Below are 21,903 nucleotides of genomic sequence, written 5' to 3'. Positions count from 1 at the left end.
TGAACAAATCACAAACTGAAAGACCTTTTTTTTTCTCCTCATGTGTTTGTGACATGTGCAGTATTTCACATGTCTCAGGTGTCCTCAGGTGAAACCTTGAGAGTCTTACTGAATGGTACTCAGTTCACTGAGAAACATTGCCAGTACTCCAAGTTGAAACTGAAAAAGTACTGCTCAGAAAACTAACATAGGGAGAATGTGCAGAAGACGGTGTTCAGGTATGGTAATTGAACCCATGACACTTGAACTGTAAAATTACACACTGTTTTGCTTCAAGGAGTACATACAAATCAAGCATAGCATCGAGTCTTTTAGCAAATGTATTGTTTTCAATAGAGTAAAAACTGTGATCACAATCTAGCGCAAGCTTTGTACGTAAAGAGGAATTGTCGCATTAGCAATATATTTCCTGCCTTTTGCACACAGCTGTGACATGCAGTATGACTGACCAATAGACAACTGTACATCTTTGGAATGCCTTGAACCTCCACTGTCCAATGGTAATGAGCCTTTCACTGCACTAGTATGTTGCTTAATATAGGTGACGTTTTTGATAAAAGCAGATTCACTCAATTGTAATGTGTTACTTGTTGTGTTGTATTCTTCTGCAAATCAAATATTTTACTAATGAAAGAGAGCAGGCAACATGAACCCCTAAGTTCTTTTTGAAAGAAGACATCATTGGGTATGTAAAAATACCATTTTTACTTTTCATTGACAAGTGGGTTTATTGCAAAGTACACAAACAACTTCAAAATATAACTGTGTCTCTCCAGCAGGACACTTCATGCATATTTAAATGTTTAAACACAGGCTGAAAGTTTTCTCAGCATGTATTCCCATAGGACAGAATTACACAAGCACGATATCACCAGAAATATTAAAAGAAATTCCTACCTGGAAGGTGTGATGAACTATCCCTAAACATAATACATTTGTGAACTAATACAATCTTAATTGTAAAATAGGGCAACTTAGAAAAAGACTAAAGATGAGCAGCAGGAGAAAGCTTTAACGGTATTGAGAAAAAAAAATCAACTTCCTAACATGAAAAATGATGAGGCCATTCAATAAACCTGTGCATTTATTGTGCTGGGCTTTTACATGAAGCAGTTGCTACATGGCTTTCATTTTTTGGAACTGAAACAGTCAATAAAAAAATGGTAAAATGCTGTGAATTTCTCTTAGTTGATGCAGCTATCAATTAAATCAACAATTAAATGCTTAAAATGCCATAGAGAAGTTTGAAAAATTAATGAGCTTTGTTGTATTTGTTTGGGACTGCCACTAATGCATACATTTCAAGTTGTGAACTTCATCAGTTTGTTTCTGTAGATTCTATTGCAGACAAGTGAACTTACTGAATGCAGTTTGGAAGACGTGTTTAAAGGCATTTTCACATCTGGTTTGTTTGAGACAGCCATGGACTCTAACGTGCTTCTCTGCACACACAAAATCAGCTAAATTGAGAAAGCCAAAGTACACATATCATCCACACAGTCTGGTGAAATGGAGAGCTACAGCAATGAAAGATAACTGTCTCATTGCTACCTTCTTCCGCCAGCCAAACCTTTTGAAGGAAACTATAGTATATGCCTTCTTTGTTTCAACAGTTTTTTTCAGTCTGCATAACCATGCCAGTGTCATAGTCCAAGAAAAAAAAATGAAATCTTTGTATATATAATGTTTTTTTCTACATAAAATAGATTTTATGTTTGTATATAACAGTTAAGTATCAATTTTTGTAAAAAGATCTGTTGACATTGTCTAGAAGCAGAAAACAGATAATTTCAGCATTGGGCTTCCCTATATATAATGTGTGTGTGTATATGTACACTCACCTAAAGGATTATTAGGAACACCTGTTCAATTTCTCATTAATGCAATTATCTAATCAACCAATCACATGGCAGTTGCTTCAGTGCATTTAGGGGTGTGGTCCTGGTCAAGACAATCTCCTGAACTCCAAATTGAATGTCAGAATGGGAAAGAAAGGTGATTTGAGCAATTTTGAGCATGGTATGGTTGTTGGTGCCAGATGGGCCGGTCTGAGTATTTCACAATCTGCTCAGTTACTGGGATTTTCACGCACAACCATTTCTAGGGTTTACAACGAATGGTGTGAAAAGGGAAAAACATCCAGTATGCGGCAGTCCTGTGGGCGAAAATGCCTTGTTGATGCTAGAAGTCAGAGGAGAATGGGCCGACTGATTCAAGCTGATAGAAGAGCAACTTTGACTGAAATAACCACTCGTTACAACCGAGGTATGCAGCAAGGCATTTGTGAAGCCACAACACGCACAACCTTGAGGCAGATAGGCTACAACAGCAGAAGACCCCACCGGGTACCACTCATCTCCACCACAAATAGGAAAAAGAGGCTACAATTTGCACAAGCTCTCCAAAATTGGACAGTTGAAGACTGGAAAAATGTTGCCTGGTCTGATGAGTCTCGATTTCTGTTGAGACATTCAAATGGTAGAGTCAGAATTTGGCGTAAACAGAATGAGAACATGGATCCATCATGCCTTGTTACCACTGTGCAGGCTGGTGGTGGTGGTGTAATGGTTTGGGGGATGTTTTCTTGGCACACTTTAAGCCCCTTAGTGCCAGTTGGGCATCATTTAAATGCCATGGGCTATCTGAGCATTGTTTCTGACCATGTCCATCCCTTCGTGACCACCATGTACCCATCCTCTGATGGATACTTCCAGCAGGCTAATGCACCATGTCACAAAGCTCAAATCATTTCAAATTGGTTTCTTGAACATGACAATGAGTTCACTGTATTAAAATGGCCCCCACAGTCACTAGATCTCAACCCAATAGAGCATCTTTGGGATGTGGTGGAACAGGAGCTTCGTGCCCTGGATGTGCATCCCACAAATCTCCATCAACTGCAAGATGCTATCCTATCAATATGGGCCAACATTTCTAAAGAATGCTTTCAGCACCTTGTTGAATCAATGCCACATAGAATTAAGGCAGTTCTGAAGGTGAAAGGGGGTCAAACACTGTATTAGTATGGTATTTCAAGCAGGAGACCAAAGTCAAACACCTGACTGATTTCCTGGGCTTCAGTTGTCAGCATTTTGGTGGCATCATGCTATTAAAGTGTTAACTGCGTATGTTGGCAGAGTTTTTGAATGGAAATGGAATCATGAGATGTCTCAAAGTTTAAATTCCAAGATACTGTAAATGTCATAACCAGCAAGGCAAGAATCAAATAAACAAAGCTCAGTATGTGTAGCAAAAAATATAGTCCAATTAAAGTACAGGGAATCTGTAAACCAATAAATGACCAGTAACCTACTATTGAGGCTAGCGAGGCAGTCATCAGGCATGGCATTTTTTTAAACAATACAGACCTACAAATATTCAGACTCATTATGACTGAATGTTTTATATTATTTTCTTATACTAGTGATGTTTGGTGTTAACGTCTACCGACCAACATAATCCAGAAATAACACCAACAACAGCAGCAGGGATAATAATAATAATCCTCAAACTGAAGCATAGAAGACACAAACATGGTAAAATAAAATAAGACGATCAAAACTGCAAGAGATTCCCATGTAAAGATAATCATTATACAGTAATCCCTCGCTATATCGCGCTTCGACTTTCGCTGCTTCACTCTATCGCGGATTTTAAATGTAAGCACATCTAAACATATATATCACGGATTTTTCGCTGGTTCGCGGATTTCTGTGGACAGCGGGTCTTTTAATTTATGCTACACGCTTCCTCAGTTTGTTTGCCCTGTTGATTTCATACAAGGGACGCTATTGGCGGATGGCTTAGAAGCTACCCAATCAGAGCATGTATTACATATTTACTAAAACTCCTCAATACTATAAGATATGCTTCCCACACGGTGCTCGATTGTTTGCTTGTCTCTGCCTCTCTCTCACCCTCTCTGACATTCTCTGCGCCTGACGGAGGGGCTGTGAGCAGAGGTGCTGTTTGCACAGAAGCTGTTTGCCTAGTGGATATGGACGCACCTTTAAGAAATGCCGCTTTATCGCAGTGCTTCCAGAAGCACACATTGATTTTTTGATGGTTTGCTTTAATCTCGCTCTCTCTCTCTGTTCTTCTCTGCGCCTGACGGAGGAGATGTGAGCAGAGGGGCTGTTTGCACAGAGGCTGTTTGTTTAGAATATACTGACGCTCCTCTAAAAAATGCTGCGGCAAACTTAAAAGCACACGTATTGATTTCTTCATTGTTTGCTTTTCCTTTGCGGGCGCTCTCTCTCTCTGAAATTCTCTGCTCCTGAAGAGAAGATGATCTATTTGCATTCTTTTAATTGAGAGAAAGAACTGTCATCTCTGTCTTGTCATGGAGCACAGTTTAAACTTTTGACTAAAGGGTGTTATTTCATGTCTAGAGGGCTGTAATAATGTTAACAGTGTGGGCGAGTTTATAAGGGCTTAAAATATATAAAAATAACTATACAAACATATGGTTTCTACTTCGCGGATTTTCATCTATCGCGGGGGGTTCTGGAACGAAACCCCCGCGATCTTGGAGGGATTACTGTATTTCAGTTTCATTATATTTTGTTATGTTAAGTTTATGTACATCACTTGAATGTATGAAAATGTGCTATGTAAATAAATGTTGTTGCTGTCAATTTTTTTGACTCATTTAAATGACATGTATATGTTGCAGAACTGCAATGGTAAAATTATGACTAAACTGTCACTGTCATCATAAAGTACATGTTTGGCCAAAAGGTTTAAATTGAGACCTATAGAAATCAGATTTGTAGTCCAAGACTTGCTTTTAGCACATAGGAGTCAGGGTGTTTACTTAAATACTTAAAATAGTGAGTTTGATTTTGACAGTTGAGGGAGAAGCTGGCTACAAAGGACATTTTAATATTAAGAATGGAAGAAATAGAGGGAGTTGGCTGTGAATGATGGAGAAATACAACAGTGTTAGGAATGACTTTTGGAGGAATTAAGAAAGAGGTGACAGAAAAAATACATAATTCTGTACTGAAAACAGTGGCTCCAAAAACAAAGAAAAACCTCAAATTTAATACTGAAATACATTTCTAGTGAGGGTTTAACCCAAATAAGTACAGATTTTCAGGTATATTTGCAGTATAGTGCAGTAAATTGTGTATATTCAACGAGAAAAAGAACAGCTACTTGTTGGTTGCTTTCACCTGTCACTCTGACAAGACAAAAAAGCATATCGGTCATGCTCCAGTGAGGCTCTGCACTAATTTGCACACGTCCTGGTAGAATTCTGTACCATTGTTTGTTTGAGAGCCTTGATACAAAATAGGAGCATTTTCCTCAGAAAGGCATTTCTTAATTTGTATTTAGCATTCACCTAATATTTCACCTTATATTTATTTTATTTTATACTAGCAAAATACCCGCGCTTCGCAGCGGATAAGTAGTGTGTTAAAGAAGTTATGAAAAAGAAAAGGAAAGATTTTAAAAATAACGTAACATGATTGTCAATGTAATTGTTTTGTCAATGTTATGAGTGTTGCTGTCATTTATTTATATATATATATATATATATATATATATATATACACACACACACACACATATACACATACATACATACACATAAATATACATATATACACACATACATACATACATACACACACATATATATATATATATATATATATATATATATATATATATATACATATGCATACATACATATACTGTATATAGCAAAATCCCCACACTTCGCAGCGAAGTACTGCTTTTAAATTTTTATTAAGAAGAAAAAGAAAACCTTTTTAAACTGAGGGAAAATATACGTTGTCAGTTCAGCACTCCGGTTGTAATATGACCAAGCTGTGCGAGCTTGCTCTTGAGAATGTAACGTATAGTTGTCCAGGAGAAAAGCAATCTTGCCTCAAATCAATGGCAACCTTTTGTAGGGTCTGTCCCTGAGACTTATTAATTGTCATCGCGAAGCAAAGCCTTACTGGAAATTGGATGCATTTGAATTGAAATGGGAGATCAGAGGGTATAACGGTGATGCAAGGAATACATTCAGAGTGTGGCACTGTGCTGTTTTTTTGTGAAGCTGCCTTTACTCAGGTTTTCAGCTGTTTTATAAACGAACGCCACATAAGGCCGTTCCTATCTCCTTGCTTTGCGGTTCTGTACTGTTTTATTGTTCGTTTATTACGATTGTCATAGTTATTGTGTAGCTATGTGAGACTTACTTTACTGTTCAGGTACCCATTTCCTTTATTTAATCCGTGGCTTCTGCGCTATTTTTTGTTCGTTTATTATGATTATAGTTATTTATTGATTCCTCTCTTTAGCTGACTGCCTGCTCATATAAGGCGCTCCGCTGTTTTTTTGTGAAGCAGCCTTTACACAACTTCTCCTCTGTTTAATAAACGAACGACATATAAGGCCATCCTTTTTCCTTGCCTCGGCAAGGAAGCAGCCTTTTTATTTAATCCACGGGTTCTCCGCTATTGTTCGTTTATTACAATTGTTATAGTTCTGCTTGTATAGCACATTGTCAGTTCAGCACTCCGGTTGTAATATGACCAAGCTGTGCGAGCTTACTCTTGAGAATGCAACGTATAGTTTTCCAGGAGAAAAGCAATCTTGCCTCAAATCAGTGGCAACCTTTTGTAGGGTCTGTCCCTGAGACTTATTACTTGTCATCGCGAAGCAGAGCCTTACTGGAAATTGGAGGCATTTGAATTGAAATGGGAGATCAGAGGGTATAACGGGGATGCGAGGAATACATTCAGAGTGTGAAGAAACTCTAGAGACGGCGTGTGTATTAACTTGTGGATTTTTCTGTGAGTATTTAGTGGCAGCGTGACGAAGTTGCTTCCGCAAGACCGCGTTAGCTGTGGAGCTCAGCTCGGAGCATATTCTTTTCCTACCTTGTCAATTGTGTAATGCGTTTTTTGAACAGTTTTGATTCATGGAAGTGATCACTCGTGCTGCGTTCAGTCAGTTCACGTGAGCTGCTCTTTTGTGTGATGTTACGATGTTCACGGCTTTATTTAATTTTAGCTAAGACCCGGCACTTAAAAGTTTCTCGCTACAGCAATTTTAACTCCGTTACAAAGTGATCCAAAGTCTCGTTTATACCTCGTGTCTTCTCATTAAACGTGTACCTCGCGAATATGGTATCCATCGTAGGCATGACAAACGGCAGCGGAAGCGTGTCTATAAACTTAATTTAAACTTACGGTTTACACCTTGCTTTGTTCCCGCAGTAGCTGCACTTATGAATATGCTTGCATGCATTTTTTCTTCAGCGCTCTTTGGAGCTCTTCCTTGTTTTCTATGTACTGTGTTCACAGTCAGTTCACATGATTACATGGGAGGCGTGATGATGCGACACGCAACACCGCCTCCCACGGCCATCGCGCTGCAGTCTATTACAGTATATGGATAAAAATATGTTCCAGTTATGATCATTACGCGTAGAATTTCGAAATGAAACCTGCCCAACTTTTGTAAATAAGCTGTAAGGAATGAGCCTGCCAAATTTCAGCCTTCTACCTACACGGGAAGTTGGAGAATTAGTGAGTGAGTGAGTGAGTCAGTGAGTCAGTGAGGACTTTGCCTTTAATTAGTATAGATGCAGTAGTTCATATTCTATTTAAAGCAGTAGGTAAATGAGAAAATGCATTCAAACCTTTAAGTGCATGTATCTTTACATTTAAACATTGTTTAACTGCCAATATTGATTAACTGGTTCTAGTTACAGCTTTTTTTGCCATGTTATGATTAAAGTAGTTTCTTAAAGCGAGTAAGACTTTGTTTGAGTCTTTGAATTTTTTTTTTTTTTTATTAGTATTTTATTAGTATTAGTATACGAATGTTACTTACTGTATATTTTATTGACATTAGTCCACAAAAAAACACATGGTTGTACATATTTGTAGGTTAATAGTAAATATTAGCAATTGATGACATAATTATGAAACCTTTATGTGCTGACTTTAATGCAGAAAATCCTGGGAGAATTTGTTACTATTGAAATGGCATTCCATGCAAAGGCTTTGGAGGTTTACACAACTGCATTTCATCATATACAGAATGTGAAAGAAGATGAGGATCTACAGGTAAGAATATATTCACATTTTACTATTTCATTAGGGGTCCAATAGTTAAACATTTTTAAATAAGGGTTTTATTTCCCCAGGTAATTTCACAAAGACCTACCACTTGTCATTACAATGTTTTGTAGCTAGTACAGTCCTTGTAAGTTTGTTAATGTAACTAAGTAAGGAAATTTATTAACACTTGTCCCACAGATGCTTTTAAAACTAGTTCTTCATAAAATAAACTGGCAATATTTATACAGTTTTTAAAAAGCATAACTAAAGTATTTTTGTCAAGCAGAATTGTCCTCAACTATTTCAAAGTTTGCATCGTTAGACCTTTTGTAAATAAATAAGCTATTAGTCCATATATTCTTAAAGGTTTTTGTGAAAGCTGTAATCTCTCAAATCTTACAAAGCATAACCTTTGCAAAAAATTCAAAATTACATTTTCAAATAAACTTGTAAAATGTTTATTATAGTAGTTTTCTTTTGCCTTTCCATAATTCTCAAGCTACTGGAAAGAATTGAGTATGATGTTTATAAAAATATTCCACAGTCCAAATATGTTGCTTTTAAAAATTTTATTGAAATTCAAAGCAACATTTTTCTAAGTTTTACATTTTTTTACGTATACTATTCATTACTCTTTGTTTTGTGTTGCTAAATACGTAAAGTTTGGACCACTTCCATTTTGTATATTGTCGTAACTAGGGCTGGGAATTTAGAGTAGCAAAATTCTTATCTGATACTGACTCTAGCACTTAATAAGCAGGATTAGTGCTCCACCTGTAACATCTGTCATTTTTTAGTGGCACACATTAAATAAAATACATTGTTATGCAAATAGCAAATTTTATTTAATTTAAACTTAATTTCCTTTATAATAATATTGAAACAGTCATCAACCTGAGCTGCATTGGTTGACCAGGAAATGACACGCAATTTAGATAATGCAGCACAAGCAAGACATGCAAATGAAATTATTGAGTGACAGTAATTGTCAGAGATGCTGAATGGCATATGTGTGTTATATGCATATTGTCCCTTCCCACAGATACTCAGGTTGCTTCCATCTGCTGCAATATTTTATTTAATGGTCTCAGTCATAAATAAAGAAATAATATAAGTAATTTAAAATCTGTATTAGAAAATATTTTATTTCAGTGAAAAAGGACAGGGACACACCTGCAGCTTAGATTTTACAAAGAGCTGTCTAAGTTGATTGGAAGAATATCGCAAGGTAAATGGCTGCTTTAGATTACTGGAAAAATATCAAGCACAATGGCTTTTTGGAACATGGGAATGCACTGACCATTTATCATTTACTTGAGGTAAACCAGCCATAAATAAAAGAATTTGTGTTTTAACTTCCTTGACGTTAATGTTTATGTCACTTCCACATTTCGACTGACACGAACATTCATAGTTGCCTGTCCTTGCACTTGATCACAATTATTTTGCCTTTTTTGTCATGCAGCTACTGTTGCATCATGGTAAAGCTTCACATGACTGAATTCATAAGGCATATCTCAGTGGTTTTGTTGTACAGTGCCGTATCATGCATAAGTTTCACGTTCTGAAGCTTAACACCATAAAACGTATTACACATCACCCCAAGCCTGACTCAGATTAACCGTAATTTTGTAGAATTCCAAGCTAGAGTGAAGCTCAGTGTTAACCCCAAGGAGTTTAATAAGATAAATGAAAATTATTAACCATGCTTGTGAACTGACATCTTTCACACATGATTTTTGCCTACAGAACAAAGTGTAGAATATTACTTTCTCATTAATCTGAGGGTATGTGCATAGGGGTGCTCTGTAACAAATTCAAATCTTGTCCATGATTCCTGATTTACAGTTTTATCTTTGTCTATGTTTCATTGATGCTGAAATGTCATGCTGTTCAAACAAAGGAAGCAAATAACACAGTATTGTATTGAGTACTATCCTCAGATGATATGTTTACATTCTGTTTGTAGTTAATATCCTCAAAGAACTCATAAAGCTAACAGTAAGACCACTAATCTAACAATTTTAAACCAATAAACAGTAAGGCCTCCAAACTAGCCTTTTTTCAAAATACTCCTTCCTGATTTCTATCTTATTGTCAAGTTTCTCAGAAGACAAGTTTGCAAAATATTTCATTCATAAACAGAAAGCCAAAGCCTGACTGTGGTACTAGCTGGCACAGGGTAACTCATTTGGTTATTTGGCCCATGCCATGACACCACCCTCCCTCCTCAGTGCTGCAATGGACACAGCAAAGTACTGTACATAGCCATTGACTAACACAGGTTATTTACATAGACACAAAACACACACTTTGTTCTGTTAATGTTACCAAAATACTTTAATAGCATTTTTTAAATATAACAAAAAATTGCAAGCTATGGCGCAACAACAGATGAGTGTCTTGCACATTAAAATTTTATTGGGTTTAACTTTTTGTGTCTTCTGATGACTTTCCCACTGATTTTGAAGGACTTGTGAATATTTTTAAATATAAATCTTGTTTCATTACAAAGAAAGCAAGAAATGTGATTTTTATCCCAGTGTATTAATGTATGTGTAACTTATTAAAGTTAATATATTTGTGTATGAATTTATGGTTCATGTAAAAGGAAACATGAAACCTCATTTATGTCAGTGTGTTAACTTCTTAAACATAATATTTTTCTGTATTCACTTGTATGTGATGCTTATAATAAGTGAGCCTACCTCAGTAAAGATATTGCACAGATTCTGTGTGATTTGAAGCAGGAAGAGACATATAAAAAAATGCTTGCTATCAACTTTGCATATTCATTCGAATATGCATGTGTATTTTGATGGATCAAGACATGCACCTGTATGCACAGTTAATTTGTGATCACTCACTGACTGACTCATCACTAATTCTCCAACTTCCCATGTAGGTGGAAGGCTGAAATTTGGCAGGCTCATTCCTTACAGCTTACTTACAAAAGTTAGGCAGGTTTCATTTTGAAATTCTACATGTAATGGTCATAACTGGAACCTACTTATGTCCATATATATACGACCATAGCCTGCAGCTCGGTTGACAAACACGGACTATAACTTGAACACATCACATCCTCCAAATACGAACCTGATTGAAAGAAATAAAGATAATCAAATCCTTGATGACAGCAACACTCATAACAGTGACAAAACAATTACAAACCGGATTCCAAAAAAGTTGGGACACTAAACAAATTGTGAATAAAAACTGAATGCAATGATGTGGAGATGGCAAATGTCAATATTTTATTTGTAATAGAACGTAGATGACAGATCAAACGTTTAATCCGAGTAAATGTATCATTTTAAAGGAAAAATATGTTGATTCAAAATTTCACAAATCCCAAAAAAGTTGGGACAAGTAGCAATAAGAGGCCGGAAAAAGTAAATTTGAGCATAACGAAGAGCTGGAAGACCAATAAACACTAATTAGGTCAATTGGCAATATGATTGGGTATAAAAAGAGCTTCTCAGAGTGGCAGTGTCTCTCAGAAGCCAAGATGGGTAGAGGATCACCAATTCCCACAATGTTGCGCAGAAAGATAGTGGAGCAATATCAGAAAGGTGTTACCCAGCGAAAAATTGCAAAGATTTTGCATCTATCATCATCAACTGTGCATAACATCATCTGAAGATTCAGAGAATCTGGAACAATCTCTGTGCGTAAGGTTCAAGGCCGTAAAACCATACTGGATGCCCGTGATCTCCGGGCCCTTAAACGACACTGCACCACAAACAGGAATGCTACTGTAAAGGAAATCACAGAATGGGCTCAGGAATACTTCCAGAAACCATTGTCAGTGAACACAATCCACCGTGCCATCCGCCGTTGCCAGCTGAAACTCTACAGTGCAAAGAAGAAGCCATTTCTAAGCAAGATCCACAAGCTCAGGCGTTTTCACTGGGCCAGTGATCATTTAAAATGGAGTGTGGCAAAATGGAAGACTGTTCTGTGGTCAGACAAGTCACGATTCGAAGTTCTTTTTGGAAATCTGGGCGCCATGTCATCCGGACCAAAGAGGACAAGGACAACCCAAGTTGTTATCAATGCTCAGTTCAGAAGCCTGCATCTCTGATGGTATGGGGTTGCATGAGTGCGTGTGGCATGGGCAGCTTGCATGTCTGGAAAGGCACCATCAATGCAGAAAAATATATTCAGGTTCTAGAACAACATATGCTCCCATCCAGACGTCATCTCTTTCAGGGAAGACCCTGCATTTTTCAACAAGATAATGCCAGACCACACTCTGCATCAATCACAACATCATGGCTGCGTAGGAGAAGGATCCGGGTACTGAAATGGCCAGTCTGCAGTCCAGATCTTTCACCTATAGAGAACATTTGGCGCATCATAAAGAGGAAGGTGCGACAAAGAAGGCCCAAGACGATTGAACAGTTAGAGGCCTGTATTAGACAAGAATGGGAGAGCATTCCTATTTCTAAACTTGAGAAACTGGTCTCCTCGGACCCCAGACGTCTGTTGAGCGTTGTAAGAAGAAGGGGAGATGCCACACAGTGGTGAAAATGGCCTTGTCCCAACTTTTTTGAGATTTGTTGACACCATGAAATTCTGAATCAACATATTTTTCCCTTAAAATGATACATTTTCTCAGTTTAAACTTTTGTTCCGTGATTTATGTTCTATTCTGAATAAAATATTAGAAGTTGGCACCTCCACATCATTGCACTCAGTTTTTATTCACGATTTGTATAGTGTCCCAACTTTTTTGGAATCCGGTTTGTACATTGACAATCATGTTATTTTTAAAATGTTTCCTTTTCTTTTTCATAACTTCTTTAACACACTACTTCTCCGCTGCGAAGCACAGGTATTTTGCTAGTCACTAATATATGTGTTACAGTAATCCCTCCTCGATCGCGGGGGTTGTGTTTCAGAAAGGTGAAAATCCGCGAAGTAGAAACCATATGTTTGTATTGTTATTTTTATATATTTTAAGCCCTTATGAACTCTCCCACACTGTTTATAAATATTCCCTGCACAGTTATACAACATAAACCCTTTGTATTCTTTTAGATATTAGATAAGATTCATTGAAATTATGTATGTAAACACACTGTTTATACTGTATACAGTAAAACCTAAATATTATTTTAAAGATATCGAGCGTCTCCGATATCACATATGTTACAGACATTACGATAGACAGGCCACTAGCAATAAATACCTCCAATGCAAGAAAAATTGTATACAGTAAATGTGTGTACAGTGACACTAAACATACGTACATGTACTAAGTACTGTAAGTAGAAAATTAATTATGGTTACTCACCAACAATGACGCGACGACTTGTCCGATAATGATGAGTTTAATTTTACTGCACAACAAAAGGAGAGCGTTACAGCCCTTTAAAGGATCCTCTTCTGGCGACTGTGTAGCACCACCATTGTTCTTCTTCCGGCAGTCTTCAATCCTAATCCCTAAAGCAGATTCCATCCGGACTACTGCCTTATTACGTCCACTTACAACTCATTGTGCACCCTGGTTAAAAGGACACTGTGGCCGTAGATCTTATATTCTTTTCCTCCTTTTTAAATAAAAAGAATTGTGGACTCATTGATGCCGTAATGGTGTCCTACAGCGGTGTAGCTTTTCCCTTCCTTCAACATATCCAAAACTTTTCCCTTTTTGGCAGTCGTTAGCATCTTCCATTGGCGCTTGGGCACGGGCCCTGAAGCAGTAGCAGATCGTTTTGGAGCCATAACGAAGGGCTTGACTACGCAGATAAACACAAAAGAGCACAAAAGTTAACTCTTTACACAGCAAAACACGTTGATGCTGACCTGGTTAATGCCGCAAAATCGAATTCGGCACTCCATCGCTGAGCCAGTCAGCACACAGGAACGTATTATAATAGGAATTATACATCTACTGAATCATCAGAATCTCCTGTCCAGCTGATGTATGTGTTCATATATCAGTAAAATGCTACAATATGTGTAGCAGTAATATTCAAGGAAAATAAAATCTAATATTAGTGTTTCTTCCCATATTATGATTTCATGAGTCTTTGGTAAGACATCCGTGAAAGCTTAAGAATGCCTACCATCAAAACAACCTAATTTGTATGGTGGTGGGAGTGTTGTGCACTTTTCTGTGAGTTAAGATTCAAGCCAGAATACTGAAGAGGATAACTTTCTATTCTCTTTTTATGAACTAAAACTCAAGCTAAATATTCACCACCCAGGGCAACTGGAAATATCCTAACATAATTACCACAGAATAGATTAGAATGTGTTTTTGAATTTGGTTTGGATTAATTAAGTGTAAATCTTTGCAAGTACAGTCACTATAGTTGTAGCACTCTGATCTCCACCATTCTACTGGCTAACTTCCCATTCAAGTGGAATAATCTGGATGAACTTTGATACATCAGCTTACAAAGGGTATTGCATAAATGCAAGATTTTCTGCTTTACTGAGATTTGGCTCAGCCTCAGCACCATTAAACCTTAGGGCTTCTTTGTGTACAGTTTGGATTGCAACATGGCAATCGTCAACGAGAGAAATGGAAGCTGCGTATGCTTTTTTTTTTTTTTTTCCAATAGCTCCTGCTGCACAAGCAATCTTACAGTCCTATTCACCAGCCTTGGAGTACCTGAAGAGCCGACCATTTTACCTGCCAAGAGCGTTTTCCTCAGTGTTGCTCACATTAATTTATATTCCACAAGAAGCTTCAGCGACACAATTTGTAAACAAGAGCAAACACCCAGAAATGATTTACATCATTTCAGTGCATTTCAACCACTGAAACCTCAAGGAGGTCTCCCCCAAGTTCTACCAGCCCGCCCCACAAGGGCAATTAGACACTCAGTCACTGCAACACCACAGTTAAAGTTGCCTATAGGTCCACCCCGTGTCCACACTTTGGCAAATTTGACCACACATTGGTGCCTCTACTGTCTGTTTACAAACGGGTACTAAAGCATGCAAAGCCAGCAGAGAAGGAAAGTACCAGTGCTGGACTCCGTAAAACAAATCCAAACTGGTCTGTCTTTAAGAATTCCTCTTCTAACCTGGATGAATCCTCCGACTCAGTGACATGTTCTATATGGACTTGTGTGTGCCTACCAGAACTGTTTGCTCTTACCCAATTAGAAACCCTGGGGAAACAACACTGTTTATCTGCCCTTGTGGGAGCCTGCTGATGCCTTTAAGGTACCAGTGACCTGGAGTATTACAAGATCTCCTGGTACAAGCTACAGAGAGCAGTTAAACTGACTGGCAAAGTTACAGACTAGAAACTGGTTGAAAAATTATTTTGATGGTATGTCCAGTCATCCTGAGGGTTTGTGAGATCCCCTCGAGGTTGCTGGATATCATAGCTGGCCTGTATACTGGTACTGTGAGTGCTGTGCATAGTGGAGGAAGAACCTCTGCATTTTTCCCAGTTGATTTTGGGGCTTGTCAGGGGTGTATTCTTCCTCCTACACTGTTCAGTGCTTGTATGGACTGGGTGTTGGGCGAGGTCGTGGGGTCCAGCGGCTGTGGGGTATCTGTTGGTGAAGAAAGATTCATGGACATTCTTGACTTTGCTGACAGTGCTGTGATCTTTGCGGAGTCAATGGAGGCTCTGATCGGGGCGCTCGAGAAACTGAGTGAAGAGTCTGAGTGTCTGGGCTTGCGAGTGTCCTGGATAAAAACCAAGATCCAGGCCTTTAATGACCTCTTGGGCACAGCCGTCAGAAGTGTGTCTGTTTGTGGAGAGAGTGTCGAGAGGTTTACTTACCTTGGCAGTGACATTCATGTCTCTGGTGACTCTTACTATGAAGTCAGTAGACAGATTGGGAGAGTATGGGATGTCATGAGGTCGCTGGAAAGGGGTGTGTGGCGCTCCAGATATCTATGCAAAAGGACGAAGGTCCAAGTCTTTAGAGTCCTGGTGCTTCCTGTCTTGCTATATGGTTGCGAGACTTGGGTGCTATCCAGTGACCTGAGACGAAGACTGGACTCCTTTGGTACTGTGTCTCTGCGGAAAATCCTTGGGTACCGTTGGTTTGACTTTTTGTGTCGAATGAGCGGTTGCTCATGGAGTCCCAAATGAGGCACATTACCTGCATTGTGAGGGAGTATCAGTTTCGGCACTATGGCCATGTGGTGCGTTTCCTTGTGGGTGATCCAACTCATAAGATCCTCATTGTTGGGGACCCGGGTGGCTGGACCAGGTTAAGGGGGTTGCCCACGTAACACCTGGCTGCAGCAGATAGAGAGTCATTCCCGGAGGGTGGGACTGCACCACATGTCTGCCTGGGGGGTTGCCAACCAAGATCCCGAGTTGTTTCGTTGTGTAGTGGGTGCAGCCTTACTGTACCAGTGCATGCTCCCCAACTTGACTTGACTTGACTTGACTTGTAGGGGGTGCTTGCTCTCAGGGATTGTCTTTTTTTTTAAGACAGGACATACACAAGCCTTCTACCTATCTCTTTCATAATCATGGCGGAAATAATCATACTAGTGGAATAATGCACAAAAAGATATATTTGTATTTAAATTGTTTTAAAATGTAGCTTCCACCCCCCAAAATACAATGTGTAATCATTTATACATAAGTATACAGGCTGGAGAGAAGCCAATGGAATTGTACAGTCATCATTCAGTTCTTCAGTGAGATATGCTGATAGCTATACGAGTCCGGTCTGGCAGGGTGGGGGCAGCATTGGTCGGCGTCTGGCTTCATGATGGATCCTCATCATTTTAAGCACCAATGTATGTATGTACATATTCATAGAATTTATTATGAACCTTGCCAAGTATGGACAACTGCCATCTGAGCTGTCTGTGTTATTTCTATACTGTGCCCAGATAACACCTTCCCCTGTTCTAATCCCTCATGGCTTCTGCAGACAGTGTCTCTTGATCACCCTGGCCGTATATTGATTCAGCAAACATCAACACTTTTAATAGCCTGACAGTGTCATCTGCTGTTTTGGTCATGCCTCTCCCTATCAGCTTCACTCTGTTAGCTTATTAATGGCTTTGAAATAAATTTCATAGATTACACACTTCAAACCTATTACTACAGGTGGTAGTGATTCATGTTGACTATAAAAATGTCTGCATGGGATCACAGACTTAACAGCTGTGCCACAAAAACCGGATTCTCCCTTCCAGATGAGCTGAATGACTTTTTCGCTTTTTGTTTTCTGAAGTCTGATTCTGACAGCCTGTTAGTTGGATTTACAAATTTGAATGTAATATTTTTATTAATATATTATGTGAACTCAGTTATATCAAGAAAATGCTATTTATAAGAGTTAATTATGGGCTGTGTCAGAGTGCATGTGCAAAAAGAACTATAGTCAAAAAATGTTCCATGTTAATAAAATAAAAAAAATTTCACCAGCGTTTTAATTGTATTATTCTTGTAATATCTTAGCTGAACAATTGTGTCTAATGTGGTTAATCTATATATATTTAAGAAATATTTTCTTAACTTTTTATTTTTTCACATCAATAATGACTCTTTATACTTTAATTTACTGCTTACAAACTGTTTACTTTAGAACCCTAAATGGGGGGTGTCATGTGACACACTCTGCTAATAGCTTCTTAGTTCTGCATATGCTTGTATCTTTTCCACCTTTTGCTCACTACTGATTGCTCTTGGTGTCTAAAGTGTTTCAAAACATCATTCAAGATTCAGCTTACCTTGGTGCATCCAGCCATGGCTACTTTGCAAAGAACAACTCATTCTGTCCAGTCTGGATAAAAAGATACCCCGACCAGAAGGCAATGTCATCTTTCCCTTCAAAAAATATTTTTTTGCGACTGTATCCTGCAGAGAGCATTAGCTCCCTAGGAATGAGTTCTTTTGTAATTGTAGCCTGTTACATAGCCCAAATCTATAGAAATGTAATATACAAAGGCAATACCTCTCCCTTAGTGATACGGCGGTAAGAAATCACATAGGAGAAATAATTTAGCTTTGTTTAATGACTGCTTACACTGCATAACAGACGAAGGAAGCCAATGGCAAGAACCCAAACACTCCAAGACAGGCAATGAACGTGCCAATCAGAAGGGCGTAGAAATTGAGAGTCGCCCATTTTTTGTTTTTTTCTGCGCTCTCTTTTAGAGGTCAGTATAGATTCTGCAACACATCAGCCAAGGCAAGCAAAGCTTTAATGACTATGAATCGCACAGGACCTTTCCTCTGTGACACTTCAGTTAAGGTCTGCACCCTTTACTTCTCCACTGGGCTGTCAGCAAAACATTTCTGAATGGTGCCATTTGAAGTTCAACTAGCCAAGGTTCTCCTGTTAATTGACTTTTACTTGCTCAAAGAGTTTTACGATGACTGATTACTCTCTCATCTGACGACTTTAATTTCTTTTAAATGTTATTTATTATATTTTAACGTGGGAGGGTAATGCAGGTTCTGGGTATTTCATTTATATTTTGGATAATTGCTGATCTTGATGGTGGGAGCTTTCATCTCTGTTTGGTGTTTTTCTTTATCTTTTTATTGAACAGGTTTTTAACAGTACAGTTTTGATCACAAAAAATGAGGCCTAATGTATTTTCAGTTCAAAAGGTTTGCAGACATGCATTTATAATACCCCTTCATACTGTTTTGGCAGGTCTTCAGAAGTACGCTGCGGCCTACAGACTACCAGTCTCGCTTAGAAATAGTTCGTGCTAATTCCGGATCTTCATTGAACAGAACTGGTTCAATAAAGACTATGTCAGGGACTCTACAGGTAAGAGCTGGTGGAATTTTTTTTGCTTCATCCTGGTTTCAAAATCTGTTTGTTTTCTTATCTTGAAAACATCTATAGACAAGGAGAAGCAAGATTTTTCAGTTTACATTATAATTTTTAGTATCTACCTGTTGATGAAAGATATCTGTTATCCTATTTGTATAGCACCTTTCATATCTTTTGCAGCTCAAGGAGATTATTATAAAAAAAGAATTAAGAAAATTACCAAATTTAAAAAGTTAAATAGCAATAAGTGGAAATTTTCAGTGTATAAAACAGAAGGAAAAAATACAAAGTGTTAAAACAGGAAAATAAAAACGAAAAACATCAAGAAAACATTGGTTAAATGCAAAAATAAACAAGTGAGTTTTAGCTGTTGTTTAAAAGTATCTACAGAGCTACTGTAGCTTCTCTAATACTTTTAGGTATGCTGGTTCACTTTTAGTGCACAGTGACAAAAAGCTGCTTCTGCAGACACCTTATGATTACCTTTAAAACATTTAGTAAACCTGCCTTAAAGGATCGGAGGGTGCCATCTGGCATATATTTTGATACACGTTCTGCAAGATATTCAGTATCTAAACCATTTGAAGCTTCAAAAACAAGAAAAAGGACCTTAAAATTAATTCTGAAAGCAACAGACGGCCAATGCAGTTTCATGAGAATGAGTTACATGATCTGTCTTTCCAGTTATGGCTGAAATCAGTGTGTTGTGCACTAGTTGCAATCTGTTTGGTAAAACTGTGAACCGAGTATTACAATAGCTAAGTCTGCTGGCAGCAAATTCATTCCGGAACACACAAAGACAAAGTGTCTGACTTTTACTGTTGCAAAGTTGAAAAAATAGTTTTTGTGGCATTGTTAAAATGAGATGAGAAACTAAGGTTAGAATCAACAACAACAAGTTTGATACAAAAATTTTAGAATTGCCTGTTTACCCAAAAACCAGAAATCTCTGGAATGTGGAATGAAAACTGGAGTACCCAGAGAAAACCATATACATATACTATTGTGGGCAGGAGGAGGAGTACAGAAAGTTAATGAAAGACTTTGTTAAATGGTGCGACTCAAACCACTTACACCTTAACACCAGCAAGACCAAGGAGCTGGTGGTGGATTTTAGGAGGCCTAGGCCCCTCATGGACCCTGTGATCATCAGAGGGTGCAGACCTTTAAATATCTGGGAGTGCAGCTGGATGACAAATTGGACTGGACTGCCAATACTGATGCTCTGTGTAAGAAAGGTCAAAGCAGACTATACTTTCTGAGAAGGTTGGCATCCTTCAACATCTGCAGTAAGATGCTGCAGATGTTCTACCAGACGGTTGTGGCGAGTGCCCTCTTCTACGCGGTGGTGTGCTGGGGTGGCAGCATAAAGATGAAAGACGCCTCACGCCTGGACAAACTTGTTAAGAAGGCAGGCTCCATTGTAGGATTAAAGTTGGACAGTTTAACATCTGTGGCAGAGCGAAGGGCACTAAGCAAACTCCTGTCAATCATGAATAATCCACTGCATCCACTTAACAGTGTCATCTCCAGACAGAGGAGTAGCTTCAGTGACAGACTTTTGTCACTGTCCTGCTCCACTGACAGACTGAGGAGATCGTTCCTCCCCCACACTATGCGACTCTTCAATTCCACCCGGGGGAGTAAATGCGAACATTAATTTTATTTTAGTTTTTTTCATTTTATTACTATTTAATTTAATATTGTTTCTTTGTATCAGTATACTGCTGCTGGATTATGTGAATTTCCCCTTGGGATTAATAAAGTATCTATCTATCTATCTATCTATCTATCTATCTATCTATCTCTCTCTCTCTCTATCTATCTCTCTCTCTCTCTCTATCTCTCTCTCTCTATCTCTCTCTCTCTCTCTCTCTCTCTCTCTCTCTCTATCTACAGGCTCAGGGAGAACATTTCAACTCCACATAGACAGCAATTAGCTAGTTCAGGATGGTGGGTCCATGAATACTCACCACTGACTAAGCAAATTGTTGCCATGTTTGAATAAAAAATAATCACCTACACTTAGAAATTACATTTATGACAAATTTTATAACAAATTTTGTACCTTTTGCAAAAGTTTGAGGAGTATTCACAATTACGTTAGATACATCCTACCAATAGATGATCTCTGCTGAATGACCTAAATAAAGGATGAGACACTAATACATTCTGATGTTTTGTTTTTGTACACATTCATTTCCTACAGATGGCATTCTTATACACATTGTCAGGGTTGATTTGAAACGTCTGGTTAGAGACAGAATTGCTGTCCATTTTCTGTGAATGTCAAATACTTGAATTGACGTGTTTTTAGAGATGGAGTGTTTGTGAACTGAATGTTAAGGATACGCATTTCCACTTAAACATTACAAATATTTTTCCCAATATATTGATAGCTGTATATTTTAGCTTACATTTTAAACTGATTTGCAATGAAAATATACAGTTTAGAAACTTTGTGTACTTATGTTTATGCCTCCTGTCAGTTCAACTGTATGCTTGTACATACAAGTCCTAAAAGTAATACAATCCTTTGGTATACTTATGATTCTTCATTTTGTGGTTTAACAGCAGCAAACTGTAAGCAGGCCGCTTAAAAAAGATGATGATGAACTAGAAGATGAGGAAGAGGAGGAAGATGAAGATCTGGATGGTACAGAAGATGAAAATTAGTTAATATCAGTGTTTTCTGCCTTAATGATGTATTATTTCAATTATATATGAAAAATGTTTTTCCATTTATTTTTAAACCAATAAACTTCTGTTTTTAATGTTCATCTGAGAATTAATTTTAGTTGTTTGCTATGTTGGAGAATATTTTGTGACCTATTCCGGGAGCATCTCTGTGAGATGCATCACATGGGTTGTGTAAGAATTAATCTTGATTAATCGTATGTAATCGCACACGTAAATTTGCCCCAAATCGCAAATGTTTTTTTAATTTAAAAGGGTTTTAGTGGGTGACAGAATCAAATAATAGACATGGACATGAATATTGTAAACTCAAGCTGTTTTAATTTCTGAAAAAAAATAGTTTTAAACTGCATTTGAATTCAAAACAGAAACAAAAATATCAT

The 21,903-nt window shown here is 37.9% G+C and overlaps 1 protein-coding gene across 1 annotated transcript in view; it reads left to right on the top strand.

Moving 5' to 3' along the window:
• The window catches only part of cibar1 (CBY1 interacting BAR domain containing 1), an 86,676-nt gene extending 65,073 nt beyond the window's left edge, over window positions 1-21,603 (top strand). The window contains exons 7-9 of the mRNA XM_039736963.1: window positions 7,980-8,093; window positions 18,698-18,817; window positions 21,398-21,603. Of these exons, the coding sequence (XP_039592897.1) occupies window positions 7,980-8,093; window positions 18,698-18,817; window positions 21,398-21,499 (336 nt within the window). The 3' untranslated portion in view covers window positions 21,500-21,603. The remainder of the gene's footprint in view (window positions 1-7,979; window positions 8,094-18,697; window positions 18,818-21,397) is intronic.
• The last annotated feature ends 300 nt before the right edge of the window (window positions 21,604-21,903 follow it).

This window comes from Polypterus senegalus, chromosome 15 (assembly GCF_016835505.1).
Source record: "Polypterus senegalus isolate Bchr_013 chromosome 15, ASM1683550v1, whole genome shotgun sequence".
Taxonomy (NCBI): Eukaryota; Metazoa; Chordata; class Cladistia; order Polypteriformes; family Polypteridae; genus Polypterus; species Polypterus senegalus.
The sequence above is the reverse complement of the archived record's forward strand: the minus strand, read 5'-3'. Positions and strand labels throughout refer to the sequence as shown.